The 27,895-nt window shown below is 49.1% G+C and overlaps 2 protein-coding genes across 4 annotated transcripts; one reads left to right on the top strand and one right to left on the bottom strand.

The window, feature by feature from the left end:
- Positions 1-161: 161 nt before the first annotated feature.
- Tmem129 (transmembrane protein 129, E3 ubiquitin ligase) lies at positions 162-4,919 on the bottom strand. Of its 2 annotated transcripts, XM_038332579.1 has the most exons (5): positions 4,599-4,711; positions 3,318-3,419; positions 2,217-2,691; positions 1,619-1,778; positions 162-1,510 (listed from the first exon to the last, which is right to left on the bottom strand). In XM_038332579.1, the coding sequence occupies exons 3-5, from the start codon at positions 2,681-2,683 to the stop codon at positions 1,262-1,264; spliced, it is 876 nt and encodes a 291-aa protein (XP_038188507.1). In that variant the 5' UTR covers positions 2,684-2,691; positions 3,318-3,419; positions 4,599-4,711; the 3' UTR covers positions 162-1,261. The 2 variants fall into 2 exon arrangements, with proteins under 2 accessions (XP_038188507.1, XP_038188500.1); XM_038332572.1 differs by lacking the exon at positions 3,318-3,419 and having other exon boundaries at positions 4,599-4,919.
- Positions 4,920-5,563: 644 nt separating this feature from the next.
- Positions 5,564-21,134, top strand: Tacc3 (transforming acidic coiled-coil containing protein 3). Of its 2 annotated transcripts, none has more exons than XM_038340498.1 (15): positions 5,564-5,696; positions 9,075-9,237; positions 9,356-9,486; positions 13,358-13,439; positions 14,015-14,603; positions 15,761-15,813; positions 16,082-16,185; positions 17,174-17,261; positions 17,343-17,444; positions 18,091-18,167; positions 18,248-18,291; positions 18,959-19,119; positions 20,358-20,464; positions 20,552-20,672; positions 20,967-21,134. In XM_038340498.1, the coding sequence occupies exons 2-15, from the start codon at positions 9,076-9,078 to the stop codon at positions 21,030-21,032; spliced, it is 1,887 nt and encodes a 628-aa protein (XP_038196426.1). In that variant the 5' UTR covers positions 5,564-5,696; position 9,075; the 3' UTR covers positions 21,033-21,134. The 2 variants fall into 2 exon arrangements, with proteins under 2 accessions (XP_038196426.1, XP_038196416.1); XM_038340488.1 differs by having other exon boundaries at positions 9,344-9,486.
- The last annotated feature ends 6,761 nt before the right edge of the window (positions 21,135-27,895 follow it).

Below are 27,895 nucleotides of genomic sequence, written 5' to 3'. Positions count from 1 at the left end.
ACCATTGACCACTGTGTCTGGAATGCTAGCCCTGTTTCCCTTTCTGAACGCACTATAAACACTGATTTCCAATACGGTTTCTGGTCTACAGCCACACTCATCTCACTACCCCAAATGTTGCAAAAGTTTGGTTTTACTACCAGGTAAATAAAGTACATCACTTGGAAACTAACACTTTATTAAATACTGTGTCATTTTGCGACATTTACATTTATTATAAAATTAACTCTGTGGTTCAAAAATAAAATAATCTCAAACCATTTGGCCCCTGTTAGGTGGCCCTTGAAACTGGATGACTCCGGGCCATGCTTCAGGCAGAACTGGGCTTGCTCTGCTAGCAAGTGCAGTGTTGACTGGGTAAGGGGCTAGTTTGGTCTGTCACTACTGCTTGAAGCAGCTAAATGAGGGAGCTTCGGGGCCACAAGCTGAAGGAAAGTTCTCCCTCCAGCAGCTTCTTGTGTCAGAGGTGGAGAGTAAAGGGCAGCCTCTCCTCCACCCACCTGCACTACAGATAAGTGAATGGTGCGTCCATTAGAACTGTGACCACTGAGGTACCCTCTCCTGATCCAAGCAACCCATAAGGGCTCTAGCTAACCCTGTACTGCATCCATGGTGGTTCTCTTTCAGGATACTGTTGTGTCTTTCCAGTTCTTTCCTAGGGCCAGGAGTATGAGATCTTGGCCTCCCCTGGACTAAAGAAGCAAGAGAAGACACCAAAAGCACTGTGGGCCCTCTAAAGCATATGCAACCCTCATGAGTAACTGGTCTGGCCCTAGGTTATTGCTCCTGCCTCCCTACCCAGAAGTGGTCCCTCGGCTGGCTGTAGAAAAGGACTTCGCACTGGAGTGACACCACTGGTAACCCTCTCAACTGTCAACATCTACCCAACATCATAGGCTCTGGGACAGATGTAGGTCTGGCTTATAACTCTCAGGGTTCTGAGGGGCAGATATGATCTGTGATAGAATTAAGGCAAACTGGCCAAATGAAAACTAGGCCAAATTCCAACATCTTGGGACTTTGAAGCAATCTGTGTGAAATATCAGCCCCACCTGGAGGTAAGTAGGGCGAGAAGATGCTGAAGGTATGGGATAGGACATTTCCATGAGAACTTCTAATCAAAATTCTCAACCTACCACAGATTCAAGGCAGAGAGTGGCTGTAGATACACGTGTGCTTTGACCAGAACCTTTGCCAAGGTCAAGGAGCTTTAGCTGCTCCTCATAAGTGGCTAGTGGAGACACAGAAAAGGCTGTGATGGTCAGCGTATACAACACACATCCAGGATGCAGAAGCGGGCACGGCAAGTAGGGCAGGGCACACGGCTGGCCAGCCAAGTGTCAGGGCGCTGGGGATCCTGGCGGCTGGCAAACCACTTGCCCATGCAAGTGAGACACCACATGGGACGGCAATAACACTGCTGGCACTCGCCCACCGCTGGCTCCTGGCAAGTCTTCACCAGCTTCACACTGGCCCGTGTCTGCATGCAGCCTATACAGGCCTCGAGCTCCTACAGAGAGGTAGTTGAACACAAGGGGTTACAAAAAGGCCTACAAGATGGTTCTAGGAGAAGGGAGGGGTACCCCCCCCACACTTTCCCACTTGGGCCAGCCCCCACCTGGTTGCTGGGCACTGAATAGGCTGGGTTGACCTCCACCAGCGACGCAAATGTTTCTAGGAAGAGGTCACCCAGGCTCTGGCGGATAACCACATTGGCTGCACTTCGGATTGGTGCGTGGAGCTTCTCACATAATTCGCCATATTCTGCTGAGTTCAGCCTGGAAGAGGCATGGCTTGATGAGCTGTGCCAATCTGCCCTTGGATCCACAACCTAAAACCACCCAGAACCAAAAATAGGCAAGGCCAGGGAAAACAACCACCTCAGTGAAGTAACCACTACAGATGGCCCTGTAGGCAGAGTCTCCTCATCCCTAATAGAGGATAGGAAGAGCCTGGAGCTGAGGTGCCACCAATCTTCATTCCTAGGTGATCTCAAGAAGCTGGAGGGACAGCTCGATGAAAGGGAGAAGGAACAGCAAAGAGAACACTGAAGGCAAGAGGGGTCTTGAAGGAAGACGGCTCTAAAGGGGTCAACTGACTGAAGTCATATAGGCCCAGGAGTATCTCAGTCCTGCTCCACCCTCAGCACCGCATTAGAGGTTCATGAAGAGCAGACGGTGAAAGTCTTGTGCCATCCAGAACCACCACACACTTACCGAATATCAAAGGGCTGCATAGCAGGGCTGGTGCTGGCCACACGTATGGTAAGAAGCTGCACAGGTAGGTTTGAGTCTGGTGAGAGATCATGCTGCCGAGACTCTGTCACAGTCAAGTGAACATCCTGTTGCTGAGCCACACGCACACGGTATGTTGTCACCTTCATTACCCATGTGTCTGTCACAATCACTCTAGCACCAGGGGCCCCAGTAGCAAACTTGTCAATCCGCCGGAACTCCGTGTTGATGGAAGAGGCAACCGCTTGCCAACCTGACTGTGGAAGGGCATAGAGGGCCAGGGTCTGGGCTAGGGGGTGTCGGGTCCACTTGTCCCAGGACCAGTAGTAGATCAGGGTACAGGAGACAAGGGGAAGGGTCACGGCCAGGAGAAGGAAGAGCTGCCAGGCCTCTGAGGCCTGACCAGGGGAGTAGAGCTGCTTTTCTGAAGCTGCAAAACACATGCCCATGTAGTAGCCTGCAGAAGAAAAGACATCTCAGGGCAAGCCCAGGCTGTGGGGTGCTACCTTCCTCCCATGGTGACCCATCTGAAGACCACAGTGTTAGCTCTGTGCTTGGGGGAAGGGAGGAGCTACCTCTTTTTTTATCGCCAGCCCTGAGTTTGCCCTGGAACCTAGAGCACGGTTATCGCCCTGCCTCCTGCACCTCCACAGCTGGCCCGCCTCAGCCTTAGTCACAGCAGTGGTACCACATTCGAGAGGAACATGTTTGCAATCTACTACTACGATTTCACAGGAAAAGCCAAGTAGGAAACAAAAATCAAAGTTGCTGGGCAGTAGGGGCACACGCCTTTAATCCAAATACTTGGGAGGCAGTGGCACATGGATCTCTGTGAGTTTGAGGCCAGCCTGGTCTAAAGTGCTTGTTCTGGAACAGCCAGAGCTACACAAAGAAACCCTGTCTCAAAAAACAAAAAGTCCTAGAAAAAAGGACTGTGAGTTCGAGGTTAGTGTGGTCTACAAAGGGAGTTCCAGGACAGCCAGAGTTGTTACACAGAGAAACCCAGTTTGCAGAAGCCCCTCCCCCCCACACACAACAAAATAAATAAAAACCAAAGGAAACACATAACTGCGTAGAACTGACCACTGGCCTATCTAAGGCAGTTCTTTGGCCTACTTCTTGGTCTCTTAATTTTGCGTCCTCTGAGGAGGCAGATCCAACATAGCCCATTTCAGAGCTGGGACACTGTACAAGAAAGTAAGCAAAAAGAAAAAAAAAGAAAAAAGTAAGCAAGTACAAAGGAATCAGTTTTAGGGCCCTATTGGCCCAATAGGGAATAACTCAAAACATCGAAAAGAATTATAAAGTAGATGGTAAGGTACTGTATGGGCAGGTTCCAATCTGCCAAAACCAACAATAAATGTTTACTCTTAGCCACCTCACTATATGTCAAACTAACTTGTTATGGTTATATAGCAACAAAAGTCAGCCCCACTGTCTGCCTGTTCTCAATATAACTGCCTTGAGTGACTTGTGCTTACTAACATCCGGATCTTTGTTGGGGCATGGGAGTGCTTATGAGATGAGCATAGCTGGGGGCGTCCAAAAATCCACGGGACAGCCTTGGTCAGGGGTCCTGCCTCAGAGCCCCTTACAGGGCACTAGGTTCTCAAGCCAAACAACTACCCGGCCATGCCAGCTCCATCTCCAGTTCTCCAATGGGGTAACCTAACGCACCTTCCTCTCAAAACAAGCCTGAGTGCTTCTATTACCACACCTGCCTCCACCTCCCCGGAGCCCAGGCTGCTGTATCCTCACACCAATCATTCCTGTGCCCAGAGCCACAAATATGCCAGGCCATCAGACATCAGTTCTCCCAGACCTGCCTTTCCGTGTCCCTGTATCCTCCGGAGGTCTCCTTCATCCTAGCCTCCAATCTGTGCTCTATCCCAGCAGTTCCCCTAACGCATCCTCCAAACAGCTGACAGATGGGTCTCTCAGAGGTCCCACTAGCCTGGCAAAGATGACTGCAACCAGTGTTCCCAACCTTGACCGGCTCCATCTCTGCCGGCTCTCGCCACGCCCACCTTCCCCTGGCGGTCCTCCGACTCCTATAGTAAGGAGTCAACAGGAGCCCTTTCCTAGAAACCGCCCAACAGGGCAAACACGCTGAATGATTCTGCACTCCATTCACAGCGACGTAAAAGACGGGGGGCCGGCCCTGCCCGAGCATCCCTCGCAGACCAGCGCCTGGGCCGTCGCCTCCCAACCGGGAAGAGCGCTCGGCTTACAGCCTGGGCTGCAGGGACCCCGATCGCTTGCACCTCCGTTGACCCGCATCTGTGCCGCTTCCGGCGGGGAACCTCCTCACTCTCGGAGTGCCCGGCTAAGCGCCAACCACTGGCCGGCGCTCAGGAGGCTCACCCAGCGGCAGCAGCGAGTGACACAGTAGTGTGGCGGAAGTCCGACGAAGGTGGTAGGGCACGAAAGCGGCGTCCTCGCTGCCCAGCCAGCCCGACAACAGGTTCTGCACCGTGAGCCCGGCCGAGTAGAACTCGTTGGGCGTGAACACGAAGCACACGGCGAAGACCAGGTAGGCCAGAGTGAAGGTCACCTCTGGGCTGTCCATCGCGACGCCGCTCACCGCGCCGGTAAGACAGGGGCGTCCAGTTCCGGACAGTTGGTAGGTTGTCGCTGCCGCCGCAAAGCAGCCCGCGAGGCACTCTGGGAGACGGAGTTCGTGTCAGGCCGCCCGAGGGGCATTCTGGGAGACTGAGACACGCCTGTCAAGGGGCCCGCAATGCATTCTAGGAGATGGAGTCCCGCCTCAGTCAGCCCGCGGGGTCCTGTGGGGGACAGGGGACAGTCTCCCCATCGGGTGATGCGAAGACCACTCTGGGAGACAGTCTCGTTAGGCTGCCCCGGGCACTCTGGGGAAACCCTCGGAACCCCGCGCCGACCCACAAATCGTGAGCCACCCAGAGACCCCCTGCATGAGTGCATCCTCTCCCTTACAAGCAGCTCGGAGAAGACACTGCAGCTAGTTCTATTTAATGGCTGAGAAAAGCCAAGCCAGGGCGAACTGCTGTCTGACCGCCGCGTTCGCGATCGACCCTAAGACTGTCGGGGCGATGGTTGACACCACAATGTCCGGCTACCGACTAGCCGACTTGGCCCACTGTGCTAACCTGTGGTTCACACGCGCCTCGAGGCTCCCACTGTGCCCTCAGTCCCGGAAGCGGAACTGCCTGCGCGTGAAGGGCGGGACCAGGACGGTCTGATTTTGGCCGCCCGCGGCTGTGGCGTTCTGGTCCTGCCGCGCGCTGATTGGCCGCGGAACGTCAACTCTCGGTATTTGAATCTGGGGCGGGCCCGCTCAGCGGCCGACGGTCACGGACTGCGAGAGTAGAGCCGGTTGGAATTCTTTCATCTCGGTTTCTCCAGCTCGGATTCCTAGCGTGGAGCAGGGACGCCGCTCCTCCCTTGCGGTGGGCGTCGGCGCGGGCCCTCAGCAGTAGGCAGGTAAAGGGCGACTTCCCACGTCCCGCGGGCGAGGGGTGGGGATCAGCCCCGCGGATCTGGATTCCTACTGGCTGGTGGCTGGGTTGTGGCTTTCATCCGCAGCTTCTCTCTCTCCTTTTTTCCTTTCTTCCCCCCCCCCGTCTCTCTCTCATATATCTATCTATCTACCTTTCTTTCTTTCTTTGTTGTTGTTGAGGGCCCACCCCTGGCTCACCCAGCCCTCTTTTCTGGGCTAACGGATTCCTCAAGCTTCCTAGGCAGGACTGATGCCTACGGGCTGCATTCCGGATTGGACCGTGCAGGCCGGCCTGCCAGTGATCTCGGTCTGACCCAGCTGATGTCCTACTAAGAGCCGCGCGTAACTATTTATCTCCTTAGGTTCCTGTTCTTGTCGAGTGTGTCGCGTATGAGACTTGCGTCTCGGAGCCAGGACATCGCTCCAGGTCTCTTTCTTCCACCTTTTCTGCAAAACTGTTCTGTTTGTTGTCTGTCGTTCTGAACCCCCTGTCCCAGAGACAAGTTTCTTGTTCCTGGGCCAGTGCCTTCGAGTCGGTCTGTTCCCTCTCCCACCCCACAATTACTCCTGCACCAAGAAGACAGCAGAACCCAATCCTGACTTGTCAAGCTTTGTACCAAGAGCTCCCTCCAGGGGCTGGGGATATGACTCAGCCAGTAACATGCTTGTCAAACAAGCATGAGGACCCGAGTTCAGGTCCTCAGGACCCACCTAAAAATTGTGTGGCATGGCTGTACCTGCCTGTAATCCTAGCACTGGGCAGGCCGACTGGAGGATTTCTGTAGCTTAATGCCTGCCTAGACAGATAATCTTGCTGAATCAGTGAACTCCAGGTTCCATTAGAGAATCCAATATGGTAGAGAGCAATTGAAGAAAACACCTCCACTCAACCTTTGGCCTCCTCTTTACACACCCCCCCCCCAAAAAAAAACCAAACCCACAAAAATCCCATCCTAAGCAAAAACTGTATCGGCAGTTCTCCACCTTCTTGCCAGAAAGACTTCAGAACCTAAGGCCATACAGCCCAGAGGCATATGCTTGAGTTCCACAGCCATTCCACCGCCCTTTCCCCATGCTTTCTTTTCTTTTTTTTGGTTTTTCGAGACAGGGTTTCTCTGAAGCTTTTTTAGAGCCTGTCCTGGAACTAGCTCTTGTAGACCAGGCTGGCCTCGAACTCACAGAGATCCGCCTGCCTCTGCCTCCCGAGTGCTGGGATTAAAGGCGTGCGCCACCACCGCCCGGCCATCCCCATGCTTTCTTGAATGTGTCCTTCCTGTTACTTGATACTGTCAAGCTTTGAAAAATATTACTAAATTTGGGTGCGGTGGCACTCACCTTTTTTTTTTTTTTTTTTTTAATTGAGCTCTGCATTTTTCTCTGCTCCCTTCCCTACCTCGCCCCTCACCTCCTTCAATCCTCCCCCAAGGTCCCCATGCTCCCAATTTACTCAGGAGATCTTGCTTTTTTCTACTTTCTACTATGTAGATTAGATCTATGTAAGTCTCTCTTAGTGTCCGCATTGTTGTCTAAGTTCTCTGGGATTGTGGTTTGTAGGCTGGCTTTCTTTGCTTTATGTTTAAAAACCACCTATGAATGAGTACATGTGATAATTGCCTTTCTGTGTCTCACTCAAAATAATGTTTTCTAGCTCCATCCATTTTCCTGCAGAATTCAGGCTGTCATTTTTTTCTGCTGTATAGAACGCCATTGTGTAAATGTACCACATTTTCCTTATCCATTCTTCGGTCAAGGGACATTTAGGTTGTTTCCAGGTTCTGGCTATGACAAACAAAGCTGCTATGAACATAGTTGAGCACATGTCCTTGTGGCATGATTGAGCATCCTTTGAATATATACCCAAAAGTGGTATTACTGGGTTTTGAGGAAGGTTGTTTCCTAATTTTCTGAGAAATCGCCACACTGACATCCAAAGGGGTCGTACCAGCTTGCATTCCCATCAGCAATGCAGAAGTGTTCCCTTTTCCCCACAACCTCTCCAGCATAAGTTGTCATCGGTGTTTTTGATTTTGTCCATTCTTATAGATGTAAGATGGAATCTCAGAGTTGTTTTGATTTGCATTTCTCTGATGACTAAGGATGTTGAACATTTCCTTAAGTATCTTTCAACCATTTTAGATTCCTCTGTTAAGAGTTCTCTATTTAGGTCTGTACTTCATTTTTTTAATTGGATTATGTGATCTTTTGGTGTCCAGTTTCTTGAGTTCTTTGTATATTTTGGAGATCAGACCTCTGTCTGATGTGGGATTAGTGAAGATCTTTTCCCATTCTGTAGGCTGTCGTTTTGTCTTATTGACCATGTCCTTTGCTTTACAGAAGCTTTTCAGTTTCAGGAGGTCCCATTTATTAATTGTTTCTCTCAGTGTTTGTGCTGCTGGGGTTATATTTAGGAAGTGGTCTCCAGTGCCAATGTGTTCAAGTGTAATTCCTACTTTCTCTTCTATAAGGTTCAGTGTGGCTAACTTTATGTTGACCCGTGTTTTCTAATAACCAGTTTTTCAGGCCAAAAATCCTAAACATTGCTCTTGATTTCATTTCTCCTTACCCCATGTCCTGTGTACCTTGCTGAGCAACCTAGACTACCTCTCTTTGACTCCAGGGACCTCTGGTTCTGTCCTTTCCCCTCCCATCTTTTTTCATGGGCTCCTAAAGCAGAGTCAGCAGCAACTTATCTTTGTATGACCTCCCTCCCCAGTACCCCTCCTCACTCTTCAACCAGAGAGCTCCCAGGGTCTCACCCCCAAGAACCTATACTCCTCTGCCTCTACCTTCGCTTCCCAAGTGTTGGGATTAAACGCATGCACCACTACTGCTCGGCTTCTCTGGTTTTCTTAAAGCCAGGATTACATCCCCTAGCTCTTGCCCTACAGTGTAATACGTTAATGGAAGTCATTCTGAACACCTGGATCGCTTTCTTTCTCAACCTGAACTCTATTAGCAATTGACTCAAGAGGTGGCAGTATACCTGATACAATACAAGGGACTCGGGCTTTCTCGGGCAGGTGACACCTACTTGAAGTACTAACTGTGCCTGTGAAGGGTCTAGCTTACCTCTTCAGGAAGGGGTACCTCCCTGATGTATTTATGGGGCATTTCTGTACATCTACTGCAGCATCGTTGATTTCCTAAGGACTAAAACACATTCTGTTTAGCCAGGCCATGGTGGTGCACACCTTTATTCCCAGCACTTGGGGGGGGCAGAAGCAGGCTGATCTCAGTGAGTTCGGGGCCAGTTTGATCTACAAGAGCTAGTTCCAGGACAGCCAGGACTGTTACACAGAGTAACTCTGCCTCAAAAAAACCAAAAATAAATAAATAAATAAACTTTTTTTTTTCTTTTTCAGAATGAGTCTGCATATCTTAAATGACGAAAATGTCCCCAGTGAAAAAAGTTCAGAAAGCCGTGACTTCCTGTTTTCACAACCGGAACTTACCGGAAGATCCTCTGTTCTTCGTCTGTCACAGAAAGAAAATGTGCCACCCAAGAACCAGGCTAAAGCTGCCAAGGTAAATGGGGACTGTCATGTAAGCACTTCAGGTGCACTGGGGTTGGCTTTCTGAGCACCTTGGCTTGCATGGGAGGGCTTGTACACTCTCCTCAACCTCTCACTAGGTGACTTTTCAGACACCTCTTCGGGATCCACAGACGCGCAGGATCTTAAGTCCTAATGTGACCAACAAACTCGAGACTTCTTTTGCTCTGGATGGCGCTGTTGAATTAGAAAACAATCAATGTGTCTGCTTACAGGAAGAGAAGTAAGTGTTGATGCCATTAATGTCCTGCGAGTCCGTCCTCTCTGGGGTTCTTGCAAAAGCCTTCAGTCCTGTCATAACTGAACTTTCTTTTCTCTGATCATGGCCCTAAGTGCAGAATCTGGCATAGTTAGTGGTGAGCCAATCATCAGATGGCTGGACTGTTTTCATTCCATGCTGGAATCTCTATTTCTAGAACTAGATGGATTGACTAAATCTCATTTCCAGAAAAGATTATAGTTTCCTTCCTATGGCGTTCTGCTCATCTCTCTCTTCTGCTTGAAATCAGCACTTCCCTCCCACACTCAACACTTGGAGAGAGCAGATAGAGCTCACAGGCAGAGAAATTACCATATGATCAACTTGATAATCGAAGCTTGCGAGACGACTCCCTTGTACTGTTTGCTACACAAGCAGGAGGGCCTGAGTTCAGTCCTCAGCACTTGCATTTTTAAAAGCCAGAACATGGGCTGGAAAGATGGCTCATTGGTAAGGAGCGCTAGCTACTCTTCTAGAGGTCTTGAGTTCAATTCCCAGCAACCACATAGTAGCTCACAACCATCTGTAATGAGATCTGATTCCCTCTTCTGGCATATGTGAAGACAGGATTATGTACATAAAATACATAGATAAATAAATAAATCTTTAAAAAAAAAAAAAAGCCCAGAACTATACACCTTTAACTCTAGCTCTAGTGAGGTGGACATAGGAGAATCTTTGGGGCTCTCTGGCCAAATCAGTGACCTCCAAGATATAAAGTAGAAAATGGCTGAAAAAGATACATCAAGTGTTGACTTCTGGCTCCTTAGGCACACGTACATACATATTTATAAATGTACATACACCATGCATGCACAATGTGCACACGTATCCATATATCAGCACATAAACATCCACAAAAGAGGAACTAGTAAGAGCAGATGTGGCTGAAAGGATGGGGAGAAGCTTCATCCATAGGTGCATTAGGCATTTTCCTGGCAGGAATCCTACTAAAATGACAAGCAGCTACTAGCTTTGCCTAGAAAGGAGGGCCTTGGAATTAGCACTTCGCCAATCTGGTACCAAGGACACATTTTATCCAGGGCAGGAGAGGTCTCTGGTATGGTTTTGTTCTGTTTTTACTGATTCCACTGTTTAAAATTTGTGTGTGTGTGTGTGTGTGTGTGTGTGTAAAAACATGAGGAATAAAATGTCACTCCTGTGCTCTTTAGTGTCACGACATTTCTCTGGGGTTGTATACCATTTCTGTCCTATTAAATCACCCCTGATTCTGTTGTTTAAGTGTCCTTGTTAATTTACAATTTCATTTTGTATTTTTCTCAAGTTCAGTCAGATGAGGTTGGTGTTTAAGTCAAACACTGTTGGTCTATAACAGCCTCTGAAACACAGAGCCGGCAGTTGGCACTTGGCTGCTATGAATGTAGCCTACTTTGAGGCCAAGGAAGTTTTTGTCTCTACCTGTACTGCTGGGAGGGTAGCTCTGAGTAGCACCAGTTATGAGTGTCACTTATGAGCTTATTCTTGGTGGCCTAGGCATGTATGTATCATGTTGAAAATACTCTGGGGGGCTGGAGAGATGGCTCAGAGGTTAAGAGCACTGGCTGCTTTTCCAGAGGTCCTGAGTTCAATTTCCAGCAACCACATGGTGGCTCACAACCATCTGTAATGGGATCTTGCACCCTCTTCTGGCCTGCAGGCACACATGCAAACAGAATACTGTATACATAAATAAAATCTTTTTTTAAAAAAAAGATACTCTGCTGAGTATGAACACTAAGGACAGCACAATACCCAGGTGCTACCCAGGTGGTAGCTCATGGTGCTCATTTGGTAGAGGGTGGAGGAACGACCAGAGTGATCAGCTAGGTACTTGATATATCGGGGATTATTTTCTAGTATGGCCAAGGTCCCGACCTATGAGGTGGTGTGGCAGCCTTTCGGTTCTTACCTTATGAAAGAATGGATTCAATCAAGAGAGACATAGGCAGTTTAAGTAGGAGTTTATTTAGCACAGAACAGTTAGTGAAGCTAAGCAGAACACTCCAGACCTGATTTATACGGCCTCAGCCTGGGCTTATTCTTGGTGGCCTAGGCATGCACGTATCATGTTGCCATTCATTGATTTAAAATACTCTGGGAGGCTGGAGAGATGGCTCAGAGGTTAAGAGCACTGGCTGCTCTTCCAGAGGTCCTGAGTTCAATTCCCAGCAACCACATGATGGTTCACAACCATCTGTAATGAGATCTGGTGCCCTCTTCTGGCCTTCAGGCAACATGCAAACAGAATACTGTATGCATAATAAATAAAATCTTTAAAAAAGATTTTAAAAAAAAAAGGATTGTAGGCACCCTTGAGCCAGCAGCATGCACCCAGACCCTTTCCATTTGTGTTCATCTAGTGCTAAGAACTCGGTCCCATTGGCCCTCTTAGGCAGATGGGCCACAGACCCAGTCATCAAGAAGAAGCCACTGGCCAAATGGTCATCCATTCAAGTCATGACTTCATAAGGCTAGAATTTGACTTGTCTGATGATACCAACACAAAGGTGTCTTCACCAAGGAGACTGGCAGGGAGACCTGGCTTCCAGCCTCTCCTGAAGAATCAGAGTCCAGCTAGGAGCAGGCCCCCAAAGAAGCAGAAGAAAAAGATGATAGGACCAGAGAGAGAGAGATGAATGTCCCCAGCCTGCTTTCTGGGGCTCTTACCACCTTAACTGGGAAAAATTTGTATAATGACAAAAAGGCTAAGCTCCCAGAAAGTCCCAAGAACAGGCTGGCCTTGCCTGTGGCTGAGCAGCTGAGTGCTGGGCCTACAAACGTGGAGAACTCTCCAAGCCAGTAGGAAAGGGGAACATTGTCATGTCAGGAGCAGCTTCCTCATGGTGTGTGTAATCTGGGGCATAAGTCCAAAGATGCCACTTCTTTTTTATAGGTTTTTTTTTTTAATGTACATTGGTGTTTTGCCTGCATGTATATCTGTGTGAGGGTGTCAGAAGCCCTGGAACTGGAGTTAAAGACAGGTGTGAGCTGCCATGTGGGTGCCAGGAATTGAACCTACGTCCTCTGGAAGAGCAGCAATACTCTTCACCACTGAATCGTCTCTCCATTCCTGATGCTACTTCTTTATGTAGCCACCATACCTACTTCTTTCATAGTCTCAAGACAAACAGGCTTCAGGTTTATCCAAAGCTGAAGTGGAACAGCTTCCTTTCGCAAGACCATGGGAGAGATGCTCTACAGTTGTCTTCCTGGAAGCACAACACACATTACAGCGTAAATAACAAGCAGTGTAGGTAGTTCACCTCTAACCCTAGCACTGTAGCTGAGGAAGTCAGGTCAAGAGTTTGGCCGGGAGGTGGTGGCCCACGCCTTTAATCCCAGCACTCGGGAGGCAGAGGCAGGCGGATCTCTGTGAGTTCAAGGCCAGCCTGGTCTACAAGAGCAGGTTCCAGGACAGACTCCAAAAAAATCACAGAGAAACCCTGTCTCAAAGACCAAAAAAAAAAAAAAAAGATTTTGATCCAGACTCTTATCTATGTGGTAAGACCGTCTCTCCACAAAAAAAAGAAAGAAAGAAAGAAAGAAAGAAAGAAAGAAAGAAAGAAAGAAAGAAAGAAAAGAAAGGAAAAAGAACAAGCATGGGCTACCATTCAGGTGGAAGCTGATTGGTACCACAACAAGCTGCTGACCTTAGGTACTCCAGGAGGTAGCTATGATACCAGCAGCCAGTCTGTTACCTCCAGAGAAGCCTCATAACTTTCGTGTATCTTTTTGCATAAGCAGCTTCTCAAGTGAACCAGTATAAGAGGGAGGTAATTTAATGCCAGGATAAGGACCATGAGGAAAACCAGCTCTGATAACTCTGTCTCTCCAGTCAGCTGCCGTTAGCCCCAGTGGATGATACACCTGTGGTTCAGTTGCCAGCCGGGATCCTAAAAGCAGAAGGTGAGGTCCAGGTATGTACAGATAGATGCTATCACCATTGTTACATACTGTGTAGAAAAAAGTAACAGGGCATCAAGGTGTAGTGGCACATGCTTTTACTTGGGAGGCAGAGGCAGGCAGAACTCTGAGTTCTAGGCCAGCCTAGTCTACACAGTCTCTAGGACAGCCAGGTATACAGAGTGAGACCTTGTCTCAAAGAAAAAGGGGCTGGAAAGATGGCCCAGAGGTCCTGAGTTCAATTCCCAGCAACCACATGGTAACTCACAATCATCTGTAATAAGATCTCGTACCCTCTTATGGCCTGTAGGCACACATACAGACAGAACACTGCATACACAATAAACAAACAAGTAAATAAATAAATAAATAAGCAAACAAACAAATAAATAAATCTTTTAAAAAACAAAAAAAATATCATGGCAGAGAAGCCACCAGCCATCTTCTGGTGACAGGGTGGGATACTACACTACTATTTCCCCTCCCCTAGAGCTGCCTCCCCATCTGGGTTTATTATAAGGAGATTGGGTAAGGCAGAGCCTCCCACTCAGGACCTCACTGTACAAGGTGATGCTGACTTTCCCTCTAGGTGGGAATCTTGAATTCTTCAAGCACTTCAGCTTCCACAAGTTTTCTGGACAGTGAATTGGTAGTGCCTCCTGCTGAGCCAGTTCTGGAGCCTTCTCATCAGGGACCAGAGCCTACCATGGATGGCAAACTGATGGCCCCTCCTGCTGAGCCAGTTCTGGAGCCTTCTCATCAGAGACCAGAGCCTATCTTAGATAGTGAGCTGGTGGTCCCTCCTGCTGAGCCAGTTCTGGAGCCTTCTCATCAGGGGCCAGAGCCTATCTTGGATAGTGAGCTGGTGGTCCCTCCTGCTGAGCCAGTTCTACAGCCTTCTCATCAGGGGCCAGAGCCTACCATGGACGGCAAACTGATGGCCCCTCCTGCTGAGCCAGTTCTGGAGCCTTCTCATCAGGGGCCAGAGCCTATCTTGGATAGTGAGCTGGTGGTCCCTCCTGCTGAGCCAGTTCTACAGCCTTCTCATCAGGGGCCAGAGCCTACCATGGACGGCAAACTGATGGCCCCTCCTGCTGAGCCAGTTCTGGAGCCTTCTCATCAGGGGCCAGAGCCTATCTTGGACCTAAAGGAAGAGAGCTTCAGAGACCCAGCAGAAGGTATGCAACCCTAAGCTATCATCACCAGTTTCCCTTAAATCCTGTGGACATTTAACATCACTGCAGTTTGTAGGTAGCTATTCCACAGGCTGTTTCTTTGACTAGTTCACATGCAAACTTTTGTTCCTTCAAAAGATGAGATGTTGTCTTAGGGTTATTATTACTGTGATGATACACTATGACCAGCCAGGCAGTGGTCGGTCATAACACCTTTAGTCCTAGCACTCAGGAGGCAGAGGCAGGCAGAATTCTGTGAGTTCAAGACCAGCCTAGTCTACAGAGAAAGTTCCAAGACAGCCAGGGCTACACAGAAGCCCTGCCTCAAAAAACAAAAACAAAGGGGGCTGGAGAGATGGCTCAGAGGTTAAGAACAGTGTCTGCTCTTCCAGAGGTCCTGAGTTCAAGACCCAGCAACCACATGGTGGCTCACAACCATCTGTAATGATATCTGGTGCCCTCTTCTGACCTGCAGATGTACATGCAGACAGAACACTGTATACATAATAAATAAAATCTTTAAAAAAAAAAAAAAAAACAAAAGAACACTTACTACTTTTCTTATAGAGGATCCGGTTTGGTTCCCAGTACCCACATGGTAGCTCACGACCACCTGAAACTCTAGTTCCAGGGAGTCCAGTGTCCTCTTCTGACCTCCACAGGATTCTTTTTGTTTGTTTTCTTTTAATTTTTCCAGACAAGGTTCTCTGTAGCTTTGGATGTCCTGGAACTCACTCTGTATCCAGGCTGGCCCCGAACTCTCAGAGTGCTGGAATACCACTGCCTGGCATTTTTACTGAATTGTTTTGTTTTGTTTTTCTTTTGATTTTCTCCATAGGCTTCTTTATGCATGATATTTACATAGCTCACACAAGCAAACACATACACATAAAGTTAATTTAAAAAAAAATGTCACCAGGTGGTAGTGGCACATGCCTCTAATTCCAGCATTCAGAAGGCACAGGCAGGCCAGTCTGCTTTACAAAGCAAGTTCCAGGATAGCCAGAGCTGTTATACAGAGAAACCTGTCTTGGAACCTCCCCCATCCCACCCCGCCAAAAAAAGAAGAGTGATCATACTCTTTTGAGTACTCACTGGGGTGCACAGCCCTCGGTACCTGCAGTACTTGAGGGAAATGACCACCATTATTACCGTTTCAGTTCTAGGTACCGGCGCTGAAGTAGATTACCTGGAACAGTTCGGGACATCCTCGGTAGGTACTTAGCACTTGATGGCAACCCCAAATGAAACCTGTGACCCAGTCAGCTGAGGCCATTTACGCTTGGTACCTGGAGCATCCTGCAGTTCCTGTATAGTGTCTGGTCATAGAGTCCTAACCCATGTGTCTCCCTCACTCCCAAATAATCCTGGACCCATGAGGGTGTGTTGTGGTCTCCTAGCCCCCTTTGCTGGCTCTTGGGGTTGTGTCTGTTAAAGCAATGGTAGATCTTGATGATTGTTTATGTTTTCTCTCTCCTCAGTTTAAGGAGTCAGCCTGGAGGAAACAGTCTTTGTACTTGAAATTTGATCCCCTCCTGAAAGAAAGCCCTCAGCGGCCAATGCCAGTGGTCCCAGTGACAAATAGGTATGTCCCTCCCTCCTTTGAAGATGTTCACACGAGCTAGGCAGACTAGTGGCTGTTACTAAGTATAATAACTGATCCAAGAATTCTAGAAAAGGGCTAACTGAACTAGAATAAGTAATGGGGGCGGATAAACAGGACATGTATCAGATAATCCATGTTTTTAATAAGGAGCTCTCCCATGCTCTCTTCACACAGGCCACCTAGTAGACACAAACAATACACAGTAAGGGGGCTGGAGAGATCGCTCAGCGGTTAAGAGCATTGACTGCTCTTCCAAAGGTCCTGAGTTCAATCCCCGGCAACCACATGGTGGCTCACAACCATTTGTAATGAAGTCTGGCACCCTCTTCTGGCCTGCAGACATACACACAGACGGAACATTGTATACATAATAAATAAACATATATATATATATATAAAACAATACACAATAGGGTACCAGAGTGGATCAGGTCAGATAGTATTTGTATTTATGAGTGGAATTCTCGTTCCACAGTCATGCCTGTTTTTACATGAATCACCTATGACAGCTTGTACCAATGGTTGTGACGGAAGCCATAGGACCTCCAACTCTGACATTTATGGGAAAAATCCAGGCTAGTATCTGCTACTTTGGAAAAAAATGTAATCAAAGTCATATTGAGAATTACCTGCTAAATCTAACACAAGATCCTTGAAACCAGAGAAGAAAAGATTTGCCACCTCTAACTAGGTATTCACCCTGTGTGCTCTGAAGACATCCCTAAGGTACCTACCATATCTGCACAGCTTGCTATGAGAAATGAATCATGGCTCATAGGAAGAGTGAGTAGACAGGCAGGGGAAGGGGACATGAGCCAGTAATGCCAGGCCCAGTGCTACCTTCTAGCCTGTGTGTGCTTGTTTTCAGAGTAAGACCCAAACACAAAGCTTGTTAAGACAGCACAACGACTTTTATGCCCTGTTCAATACTCAGCATGAGGTGATCTTGCTGCCTGTTTGGTTTCAGTGAGCAGGATGCAGATGAGTCTGGCTCGGGACATCCAATAGAAGGCAAGCTTGTGGACTTAGATTTCTCAGGAGCTCCGGATGTTCCAGTAAGTGCTTTATCATCACTGGAGCAAATTGTGTGGTCTCAAAAGAGGAATGAGATCTTGAGGACCTGTCTTACCCCACAGGCGCCAGGCCCACCCCTGTGTGTCCTTGAGCCTAGAGGCCTCCTTCTGACTGAGCCCACTGAAGATGTGCTGCAGTACAGCCAGAAAGACCTAGACGCACTGGTAAGAAAAAGCTGATTGCCGGGTGGTGGTGGTGCACGTCTTTAATCCCAACACTTGGGAAGCAGAGGCAGGTGGATCTCTGAGTTTGAGGCCAGCTTGGTCTACAAAGTGAGTTCCAGGACAGCCAGAGCTAAACAGTGAAACCCTGTCTCAAAAAACTAAAAAGAAGAAGAAGAAGAAAAATTGGAGGCTGTTTTGGAGGAGTAGCTGAGTGCTAGGTACAGGTTATTCTAAGTGCAGTTTGTACTCTGACCAGACACAGGCTGCCTACAGGAATTTCCTTCATGCTTCTATGTCTCAGAAATCAATGAATAGCCCCAGGACAGGCCTGAGGGTTCCACAGTGAATTTGGGTCTGTGGTACCTGCTGTATACAACCTAGTGAAATGTGGTTGTGGCGCCCCCTTGTGGCTATTTGGTCAACACACTGAGAGATACTCCCAGGTGCCTGCTGGGTTCCACCGCAGCAGGTTGCCTTCATGAACATGGCCAGCAGCTCTACTTCTTGGCTTTATGAATGGAGTTCCCATAGCTCAATGGCATGACTCCAGAGACCTTGGATGTGAAGGAAACAATCCCTAGAAAGAAAGACACCCCACAGACTTGTGATTGTAGTCCACCTGCCAACCCAGGTATGTGGCTTCTAGGTGAATGCGACACAACAGGAGAACTTGGAGCTGAGGAGCAAGTATGAGGACCTCAACAGGAAGTACTTGGAGATGGGGTAAGACTGCAGCACCAGTGCTGTGACCTAGTTCCACTTGCATGGTGAGCCACAGATACTCATCTTCTCTCCTTCTATAGGAAGATCATGGATGGGTTTGAGAAGATCGTGTACAAATCAATGGGTGAGTGCTAGCTGCATCCCTCCCTTTGTGTTCTGAGGTAATAATATACTGCCCATTTCTTCTCCTAACCTGTGCTCTGGAGCCACTGAGGGTGAGGTTCAGTGAAGACAGGAGGTACCCATGTGACTGACGTTCACTGAACAGCTGGCAGCCAGAGCTCTAGTGAGGGACAGACACAGTGCAGCTTGTCACGCCATGCCCTGTCCTGCCTTCCCCTCCCCAGAGATGACTGCAGGTATCAGAGTGCAGATGCAGGTGGCCTGCTAGGGATCTACGAAGCCAACAATGGCCAGGACAGGTCTTCCTGTTCTCCTTTCCCCGGAGACCCATAAAGCACATGAACTGTGGCCTAGCGTCAACCCTAAGTCCACCACACTGGCACTTGCTTCTTCCAGTCTTGCTAAACATCTTACCTTAAGCATCTCATTGCTGGGTCCTGGGCCAAGCTCCTCATGAGGCTGAGGCTGACTTGGAAGAAGCAGACATATTCTAGACCTGTCACATCCCAGAGAACATGAGGGGGAAGGGTGACTGTTGTGTTATGGGACATGTAGTAGTGTCCGTATCTGCTGCACCCTGCTGCTGCTCTCTCACCCCTTGTTTTGGGGCTGTTTCTGGCATCCAGCGTAGTAGCTGCTTTCTAATCCCAAATACTTAACTTTTTAAGAGGAGGCTGAGAAACAGAAGGAACTCGCGGAAGACAAAATCAAAAAGGTTCAAAAAGAGAGAGACCAACTTATTGCAGACCTGAACTCCATGGAAAAGTCTTTCTCTGACCTTTTCAAGAGGTTTGAGAAGCAGAAAGAAGTGATTGAAGGCTACCAGAAGGTGTGTTGTATCCCCTTTGATCCTTGTTTTATAGGGCATAGCCCATAAGGGTGGGGCCACGCCTTTAATCCCAGCACTAGAAAGGCAGAGACAGGTGGATCTCTGTGAGTTCGAGGCCAGCCTGGTCTGCAAAGCAAGTTCCAGGACAGCCAGGACTGCTACACAGAGAAACCCTGTCTTGAAAAACCAAAAACAAAAGGAATGGGGCTATGAGCTGTGCTATTGTCCCTGATCCTGGCACCAAGCCAACGAAAAGTAGTTGATATCCTATCAACAAGACAAACTGTATCCAGTAGGTTCTGGTGGAGAAGCACAGCCAGATCTGTGAAACACAGGTTTCGGCTGTTATGGAGCCTCAGAGGAGACTGGGGGGTTCCCCCATTCAGTGGTAGTATGCCTGGAATACATGAGGCCCTTGGCTCAATCTCCAGCAGCACCACACGCATGCATGCTCACAACACACATACAACCTTGCAAGAAAAGGCAAATTGAGCCAAGGCGGTGGTGGCACATGGCCTTTAATCCCAGCACTCGGGAAGCAAAGGCAGGCAGATCTCTTGAGTTCAAGACTAGCCTGGTCTACAGAGTGAGTTCTAAGACAGCCAAGACTACACAGAGAAACCCTGTCTCAAAAAACAAACAAAGCCAGGTGGTGGTGGCGCACGCCTTTAATTCCAGCACTCGGGAGGCAGAGGCAGGCGGATCTCTGAGTTCAAGACCAGCTGGTCTACAAGAGCTAGTTCCAGGACAGGCTCTAGAAACTACAGGGAAACCCTGTCTCGAAAAAAAAAAAAAGTGTTAGGTGGTGGGCAAACTGTGTCTGTGGAGGAAACAAGTCATTTTGGGAGCCAGCTAACTCCTGCTACATGACCCTCAGTAGTCAGCTTTCACTGTGAGTATAAGAGGCCCAAAGAGTGAGTGGGGAACAAGGCTGCATACATCCCACCTGATTGTGCTACTGCCGTGTGCAGTGTGACTTGCACTCCTAAGTAGGAACTGACGCCGGGTACTACTCTGGGAGTCAGACCCAGGAGCTGTTTGTACCTCAAAGGTGGGATAGATGTAAACATACATCAAGAGGGTTTTTCTAAAGGGAAAATGCCAAGTTCTGTATCACTAATGTCCCTAAAAGCCTTAAGTCTGCCCCTGCCCCTGGGACTCCCTATATGCCCAGCCTGGATAGGCCTGGCTCTGATGGGACAGTGCACCATTAATGTTCCTGTCTGCTCATTCTCAAGAATGAAGACTCACTGAAGAAATGTGTTGAGGAATACATAGCGAAGATTGAAAAGGAGGGCCAGAGGTACCAAGCACTGAAGGCCCATGCAGAAGAGAAACTCAACCTGTGAGTACCAGATGCCCATCTTGGGAGGGAGGCCTAGCTAACTTGTTGCAGGGTCAGGCCTAACCTGTGTGTCTGTTTCTGCCCAAGGGCTAATGAAGAGATTGCCCAAGTGCGTAGCAAGGCCCAAGCAGAGGCACTGGCCTTCCAGGCAAGCCTAAGGAAGGCACAGATGCAAATCCACTCACTGGAGAAGACTGTGGAACAGAAGGTAGGGCACAAACTCCAGGCCCTGCTCTGGAGTTGACTTTGATACAAGGATTGCCTGGCCATATCTTTTGTTTTTGGGTGTTTTTTTTTTTTTTTTTTTTTTTTTTTGGTTGTTGTTGTTTTTTGTTGTTGCTGTTGTTTAATTATATCCCTACTGTCCATTTCTTTCAGGAAGTCCAGAGCCAGCCTTTTCCTTTCTAGTCTCTTTTCCTATTTGAGATGGGTGGGACCTTCCTAGCCAGTTGCCACTCCCTCTGAGACCCTACAGAAACCAGCCTTATCTTTTCTCCTTCAGACTAAAGAAAACGATGAACTGACCAGGATCTGTGATGACCTCATCTCTAAGATGGAGAAGATCTGACTCAACCAGCCATCACCAACCCTCTGTCTGTCCATTTCTTTGTCTGTCTGATTTGTCTTTTCTGTGTGGTCTTTAACCCCTATTCATCCCTAAGTTATATTACTTTGAAGACTAAAGTTTCTTAATTTCAAATTCAAAGCCAACCCAGGTCCTGTTGTTTATAACAAGCTCACTTGCCTCTGTTTTTCCAGGCAGTTCAGCTTGTCTGAAAGTATCTCTCCGCAGTCTTTATATAACATTGGTTCTCAACTTTGCTAATGCTGCAACCCTTTAATACAGTTCCTCATATTGTGGTGATCCCAAACCATATAATAATTTTCATTGCTGCTATTTCTTTTTTTTACAAAACATTTTTTAAGGATTTATTTATTATATGTGCAGTATATGTCTGTGTGCCAGAAGAGGGCACCAGATCTCATTACAGATGGTTGTGAGCCACCATGTGGTTGCTGGGAACTGAACTCAGGACCTCTGAGTCATCTCTCCAGCCCTCATTGCTACTTCATAACTGTAATTTTTGCTACTATTATGAATTGTATTGTAAATACTGTGTTTTCCGAAGGTCTTAGGTGGCCCCTGTGAAAGGGTCATCTGACCTCCAGGTTGAGAACCTCTGTTATGGAATCCTGGGGAGGGAGGTGGGATCTAGTGAATCTGGTTAGTTCAGAGACTTCCTGAAGCTATTGAGTTACTTCCTGGAGATTCCCTGAAGAATGGAATGTTTTGCCTCCCTTTAGAACATTCTGTATCTTAAAAAGTTTCCCTCCAAGATGGAAAGTTACCTCTTTGGAAGAACTGGCTACACAAAGCCCAGCTCTGGCCTAAGACTAAAGAAAGCCATTACCTATTCCTATCAGCTATCCTGTTATCCCTGGCTGTGAGAAAACACCTCTTGAGCCTGCTTATCAAGCATGGCGAGAAGCATGGCAGCATGCAGGCAGACTTGGTGCTGGAGAAGGAGCTGGGAGTTCTACATCCTGATCCTCAGATGGCAGGAGACTGTGTACCACACTGGGCATAGCTTAAACATATGAGATCTCAAGTCCTCCACAGTGACACACTTCCTCCAAGTCCATACCTGCTTCAAGGCCACACCTCCTAATAAAGTGCCACTGGGCCTTTCCTATTCAAACCTAAACCTCACACACCCTATCCTTGAGACCTTGGGAATAAAAGCCAAATAGACCTAAGTTTCTATATAAAACCAAAAGCCAAGCAGCCAGGGCTTGATGAGTTCGCTGCTGAAGTGGCACAAGCATATAGAAACACCAACATCTGTGCTGCTAAGGCAAACAGTCGAGACTCCATGGAGCAAGGAGCTCAAGCAGACGTCTCTGAAAAAGAATTGCTGTCTCAAGAGGGCAGCAGCAGTTCCCATTGGTTTCTAGCTTTCCACTACCCTGCAGATGAAGGAAGCTGTGGATCGTGCTAAACCAGGACAGACACTTAAAAGCTCAGTGTCTAGGGGGCTGGAGAGATGGCTCAGAGGTTAAGAGCATTGCCTGCTCTTCCAAAGGTCCTGAGTTCAATTCCCAGCAACCACATGGTGGCTCACAACTATCTGTAATGGGGTCTGGTGCCCTCTTCTGGCCTGCAGGCATACACACAGACAATATTGTATACATAATAAATAAGTGTCTAGAGCGGGGCAGTGGTGGTGGCGCACACCTTTAATCCCAGCACTTGGGAGGCAGAGGCAGGTGGGTCTCTGAGTTCTAGGACAGGCTCCAAAGTAGACCATTTCAAATCAAGCATTTCAAATCAAGGTTGGTGCCTCAGACCCCTGTGTAGTGCAGGAGTGGGGCTGGGCAAACAGCATGTGTTCAGCTTTAGAAAGCCCAGGAATTCTAAACAGGCATTGGCCCAACCTCTGGTCCTAAACACAGCTGTGACCTAGTCAGCCCCCAGAACCATCAAGGAGGCTGAGGAGATCTGCATGTCTGGGTCCTACTGAGACTCAATACCGTTCATGCTGTAGGGGCTAGTATACAGGGATATGCCCATGCCTATGGCTGAGCGTGAGGCAAAGTGTTTCCTCTCAAAATGGAATGTGGGTCCCACCCAGAGAGAGACCCAGACCCACTCCAGAAGCACCCCTCAACCAGGACCTGCTATGGGGACTGCCTGCTAGTCTGCAACTGGGGGCTGAAAGTCGTCAGGTAACTACCACCAGGAGTTAAAGCCATCTGGGTGTGTTGCCATAGAGATAAGTGGGGGCCTTTGGAAAACAGAAGCTCAGTAGCCTGGGTCTCCCAGAAAACCTAAGTTGAACCTATTTGGAGGCTAGTGTCTTGCTAAGGCAAAAAGGCCAATAGAGCTAGATAGGCATTCCTGGGACAGACACTTGGCCAGCTTTGTGGGGCAGATATCCCTGGATCTTGGGCCTCTATGCTCAGCCCAGTCTCTGAGATGCACTACCGTGTTCTCCCAGATCCATGACCTTCTGACTGTCTCCTAGGACCATGTCACTACTCCTTGCCAAAGACCCATCCCACAGCAGCCCTACACAGACCCATCCCACAGCAGCCTACACAGATAAAGACCCATCCCACAGCAGCCCTACACAGACCCATCCCACAGCAGCCCTACACAGATAAAGACAGGGGTTCTCCATAGCCCTGGCTGTTCTGGAAATAGCTCTTATAGACCAGGCTGGCCTCAAACTCACAGAAACCTGCCTGCCTTGGCCTCCCAAGTGCTGGGATTAAAGGCGTGTGCCACCACTGCCTAACCTTTTATTATTATTATTAATATTTTTTCCCATTTTACATACCAACCAGTTTCCCTTCCCTTCTCTCCTCCCCTGCCACACACATATCTAAGGGGTTCTTAATGGCTGAGCATGACAGAGCCTGTCAGGCTCACTTCACAGCCGGGTGCTGAGGCCCAGAGAAACGGCACTCACCAGCTGAGAAAGGCTAGCCAAACGCAGGACATGGCAGCACCTCTCTCACCTGACCAGCTACCCACAAGGAGGGCAGCAATATGGTGGCAAGGGTTTCCTGATGCTTGGGGTACTGTTAAACACGCCTTGAGAGGTAGAAGGCTGTAGTCAGGCCTTCTCCCTGGCTCTGTCTGCCTGGCCTCTCCAGTCCTTCTGAAAGCTGCCCTATCTCCTGCTGGGGCCTCTTCCAGCCAAGCCAGAGTCTGTCCAGAGAAAGTCCTGTAAGGCAGCTGGAAGCATTAGGGTAGCCAGCCTGGCCTGGGGCCATGCTGAGGACACCAGCAGCCCAGCAGCAGCCTGGGCCTAGCCACTTCAGGACAAAGAAGCCTTGTATGGCTGAATGGGCATTTATCCTGGGGGTTGAAGGGAGCCCTGGCACTGGTCCTCCATGAGTAAACATGACCCTAGCTGGGCATACAGCAGCAAGGCCAGACTTCCGTAGCCCTGTGTCCCTTGACATTACACAGTGGGTGTTTGTGGGCCTCCTGCCAGGGCAGAACATGGGAACAGGGAATGCCCTAGAGGCAACCGTAAAGCAACAGTGCACAGAAGTAAAGCATCACAGAAACCCTTCCCACAGTGCCACGCTCCCCCAGCCAGCAGTCCAACTCCACTGGTGAAGATGACATGTGAGTCTCCCTAAACATGCATGTGCTGAAGCCCAAGTCCCTGACAGGATGGTATGAGGCCCTAGTAATCTGTGAGGTCAGGTCATGAGAGTAGAAAAGCCTGATAAGAGGAGTGCTGGCCTACCTGTGGTGGTGGCACATGTCTTTAATCCCAGCACTCGGGAGGCAGCAGCAGGATCTCTGTGAGTTCGAGACCAGCCTGATCTACACAGTAAATTTCAGGACAGCCAGAGCTAAAATATGAGAACTTGTCTCAAACCGCCTCCACTCTGCCTCCCCCCACAAAATAGTTGAGCTCTGCCATATGACCGTGGGTAGCACAGGCCAGGACAACTGCTTCCCCAGACGCTGAATGGGCTGCACCTAGCCTCCAGCCTGAGGGATCACTGTCCTGTTTAAGTTCCCAACCCAACCCACCATGACTTTACTTTCACAGGCCTGGCAAAATAAGCCCACCCCTTTAATCAGTGGTCACAGGACAGAGACTGAGCCTTACCAGAAGAAGCATAGTCACCTCTGGATTCCAAGACCACACAGTGAGTGGACCCAAAATGCCTTCCTGGGTCAGACAAGATCCTTTAGAGAGGGTTAAGTGACCTTGTGTGGATCTCTAAGTGGATCTCCAAGCTGAGGATCATACCCATAAGATGGTGCCCTGCTCCATTCACAGCCCCGGCTCCCTCCAGCACTGCCTCTTCCTGGACCATGTGCTGCTGCCAGCCCAGGATGAACCCCAAACACTCTGGACCCCTCACTAGTGAAGTCTCAGCCTCTGGAAGGCCCTTGGTGGTGTTTGTGCTCAACACCTACACCTAAATCCTTAACTCCCTTTTCTGAATCCATCTCTGCCTGAAGTGGGATAAATCTATGTCTCTTGTCTCTCCGGAGAAGGCCTCAGAGAGGCAGGGCTTATAAGGTGGTCTCCCAAGAAATAGAAACACACTGGAATGTACATCTAAAGTGGGCTCTGCCTTTCCGGGGTGTGCTCAAGGATAGAGCACAGAATTGAGGTATGTCAACCTCCACGGTGGCCCTATGTATGTAGGGACAAGCACATCCTTGCTGATACTATTCAGTGGCCTCTGTTCCCTGACCCCAGGAATTGATCCCAAGCCTTGCTTGCATTTATCAGCCATCAGGTCAGGCAGCCTGCAGGGGGCACCATTGGACAGGCCTGAGTCCCTTATGTGGCCCATGGGTGCTTTCTCCACCAAGCAGCCCTATACTTGCAGGCTCCTGCACCTGGGCCTCTAGTTGAATACCTTGGGGTGCTGAGGCCCCTTCTGGCCCTCTCATCATATCTTGACCAGCCAGCTATAGGTCTGATCATGAATGCCCTCGCCAACTCACTCCTCCCCTCTATCAGGAGGAATCCCCTGCCAAGCCACAGCCAAGAGGTTCCAGGCCTTCAAGGGTAGGAACTAGTCACAGCAGGCACCATTGCATGCTGCAGGACAGGGGTCCACAGCAAAATAAAACCTTGCCCAGGACTCAGTGGTGAGCAGACGTGACTACTGCATGCCAAGCTCCCACTCACCGTCATCCATGCAGGGTTTCCTACCCTGTGCCCCTTCACATTCCAAAGGAGCAGGCCAGAACCCCCAGAAAACCCGGCATCAGAACCCCCAGAAAATCTGGCACCAAGCTTCAAACTGAAAGGTCCCAAGTATCTGTGCAATGAATGGATTAATTACATGCACTAGGGCACTCAGACACACACTCGTCTCTTCTACTCAGGCCAGCAAGGCCAGAGTCCTGAAGGCGGTCCCTTGAAGGCCATCATCACTCATGGGCCCTCTGTGTTGGCAGCATGATGGTCCTTGCACTCACAGACATCCAGGGAAACCAGAAACATTAATCATGCAAGGGTGACTCCTCAGTGGGGGAGATAAACACAATACCTGTGTTCCATGCGGAAAGCTGAGAGTGGATATGGCTAACTACCGGGTGAGCAGGCAGACCTTACCCACCTTCTGCTGTAGAGACAAACCTCACTCAAATTCCCCAGAATGTTTATTCCAGACTCTTCCTCCCTAGCTCCCAGGTAACAGAATCCACCCTTAGGGGAGAAGTCACAGGTACTGCTGATGCTGATCTTACTGCTATCTGTCACTAGATTCCAGGCCTTTTAGCCATAGAACCCATCCTCATGGTCACGTGTACTCACACCGTAAGCTTCATTGTGCTCCTGGGATGGGAACCATTGCTGCCTGGAAACTTTCCCCAAACTGTACTGTGTTTTAAATATACCTACAATTGACTGCCTGGCATTAGACTCCCTGAAATCTGATCCAGACTGACGAAGTCAATCTGAACCTGGTTTTCATTCTCATCTTTTCGAAAGTCACTTCCTTGCTGTGACCACCTGCAGGGTGCCCCACACCTCTGTAGCCTCCCCACCCTCACCCCTTCTGCCCACCCCTTAAACCCCCTTGGTGCCAACAGCCCCAGTCTCCAAGGGGCCGTGGAGCTGCCTTCACAAGAAGAGGCGGCAGGGGTGCAGCCAAAACCATGGGAGAAAGGATAAATTCATGGGGCGGGGATTGACTCCATAGCAAGTTAACAAGAGCAAGAAGAGCTGTTTGACTGTCACCAGGGGCCTTCCAGAGAGGTGCTGGTGCGGAAGCATGTCACTACTGGAGGACTGGGGGAATGTGCGGGGAATCACAGAGGGTTACACCTGAAGGGCTATTCTGGAAAGAACTGCAAGGCAGGTAGAACCCCAGGCCTTCTACTCAGTGCTTACTAAGGCATCCTGGAATCCCTTGGGTTGAGCAGGAAGAACTGGGGCAGAGCTGGGGGACAGATTAGCTAGAGAAAACTCTCTGAGCATTGTTTGGTACACCATACACCCTCTAACAGGGCAATTCCAGTGCTGAGCCCATAAGGCCAGCACTTCATATGCTTCAGGTGAGGACCCAAGGCCCGGTCAACGGGCTGGCTCTCCTGCCTGGGGTATCTGTCTGATGGCCTTGGAACTGCCCTTCCACATGAGGCCAGCAGTGTCTCCCACCCAGCTCTTAAACAATTTACCCACAGTCACATAAGGGTGGGGTCCAATGACAAGGATTGCTGGGTCTTCCAGTCTCCCAGTGCCTGTCCATCAGGGACGCCGCAGCCCATCGACCATTTAGCTAGTCTTACTAGCTGCCCTGGCCTAGAGGACTTGAACCTGGAGTCCTCTAGAAGCTCTCCACCCTCCCCAAGCTCCATAGTGAAGGTCCAGACAGCAGGGGTGGCTTGATATCAGAGAGTGGCTCTCCATGTCTAGGGCTGGAGTCAGGCAGGGC

The sequence above is a fragment of the Arvicola amphibius genome, chromosome 1, assembly GCF_903992535.2.
Source record: "Arvicola amphibius chromosome 1, mArvAmp1.2, whole genome shotgun sequence".
Classification (NCBI taxonomy): domain Eukaryota; kingdom Metazoa; phylum Chordata; class Mammalia; order Rodentia; family Cricetidae; genus Arvicola; species Arvicola amphibius.
The sequence above is the reverse complement of the archived record's forward strand: the minus strand, read 5'-3'. Positions and strand labels throughout refer to the sequence as shown.

Coding starts and splice junctions, on each gene's coding strand:
- Tmem129 (XM_038332572.1), bottom strand. CDS start 4,803: ATGGACAGCCCAGAGGTGACCTTCACTCTGGCCTACCTGGTCTTCGCC. Junction 2,692..4,598: donor TCACTCGCTGCTGCCGCTGG/GTGAGCCTCCTG, acceptor TTTCTTCTGCAG/GCTACTACATGGGCATGTGT. Junction 1,779..2,216: donor ATGCAGCCCTTTGATATTCG/GTAAGTGTGTGG, acceptor TGCCTCTTCCAG/GCTGAACTCAGCAGAATATG.
- Tacc3 (XM_038340488.1), top strand. CDS start 9,076: ATGAGTCTGCATATCTTAAATGACGAAAATGTCCCCAGTGAAAAAAGT. Junction 9,487..13,357: donor GTCTGCTTACAGGAAGAGAA/GTAAGTGTTGAT, acceptor CTGTCTCTCCAG/TCAGCTGCCGTTAGCCCCAG. Junction 17,262..17,342: donor CAGGAGCTCCGGATGTTCCA/GTAAGTGCTTTA, acceptor CTTACCCCACAG/GCGCCAGGCCCACCCCTGTG.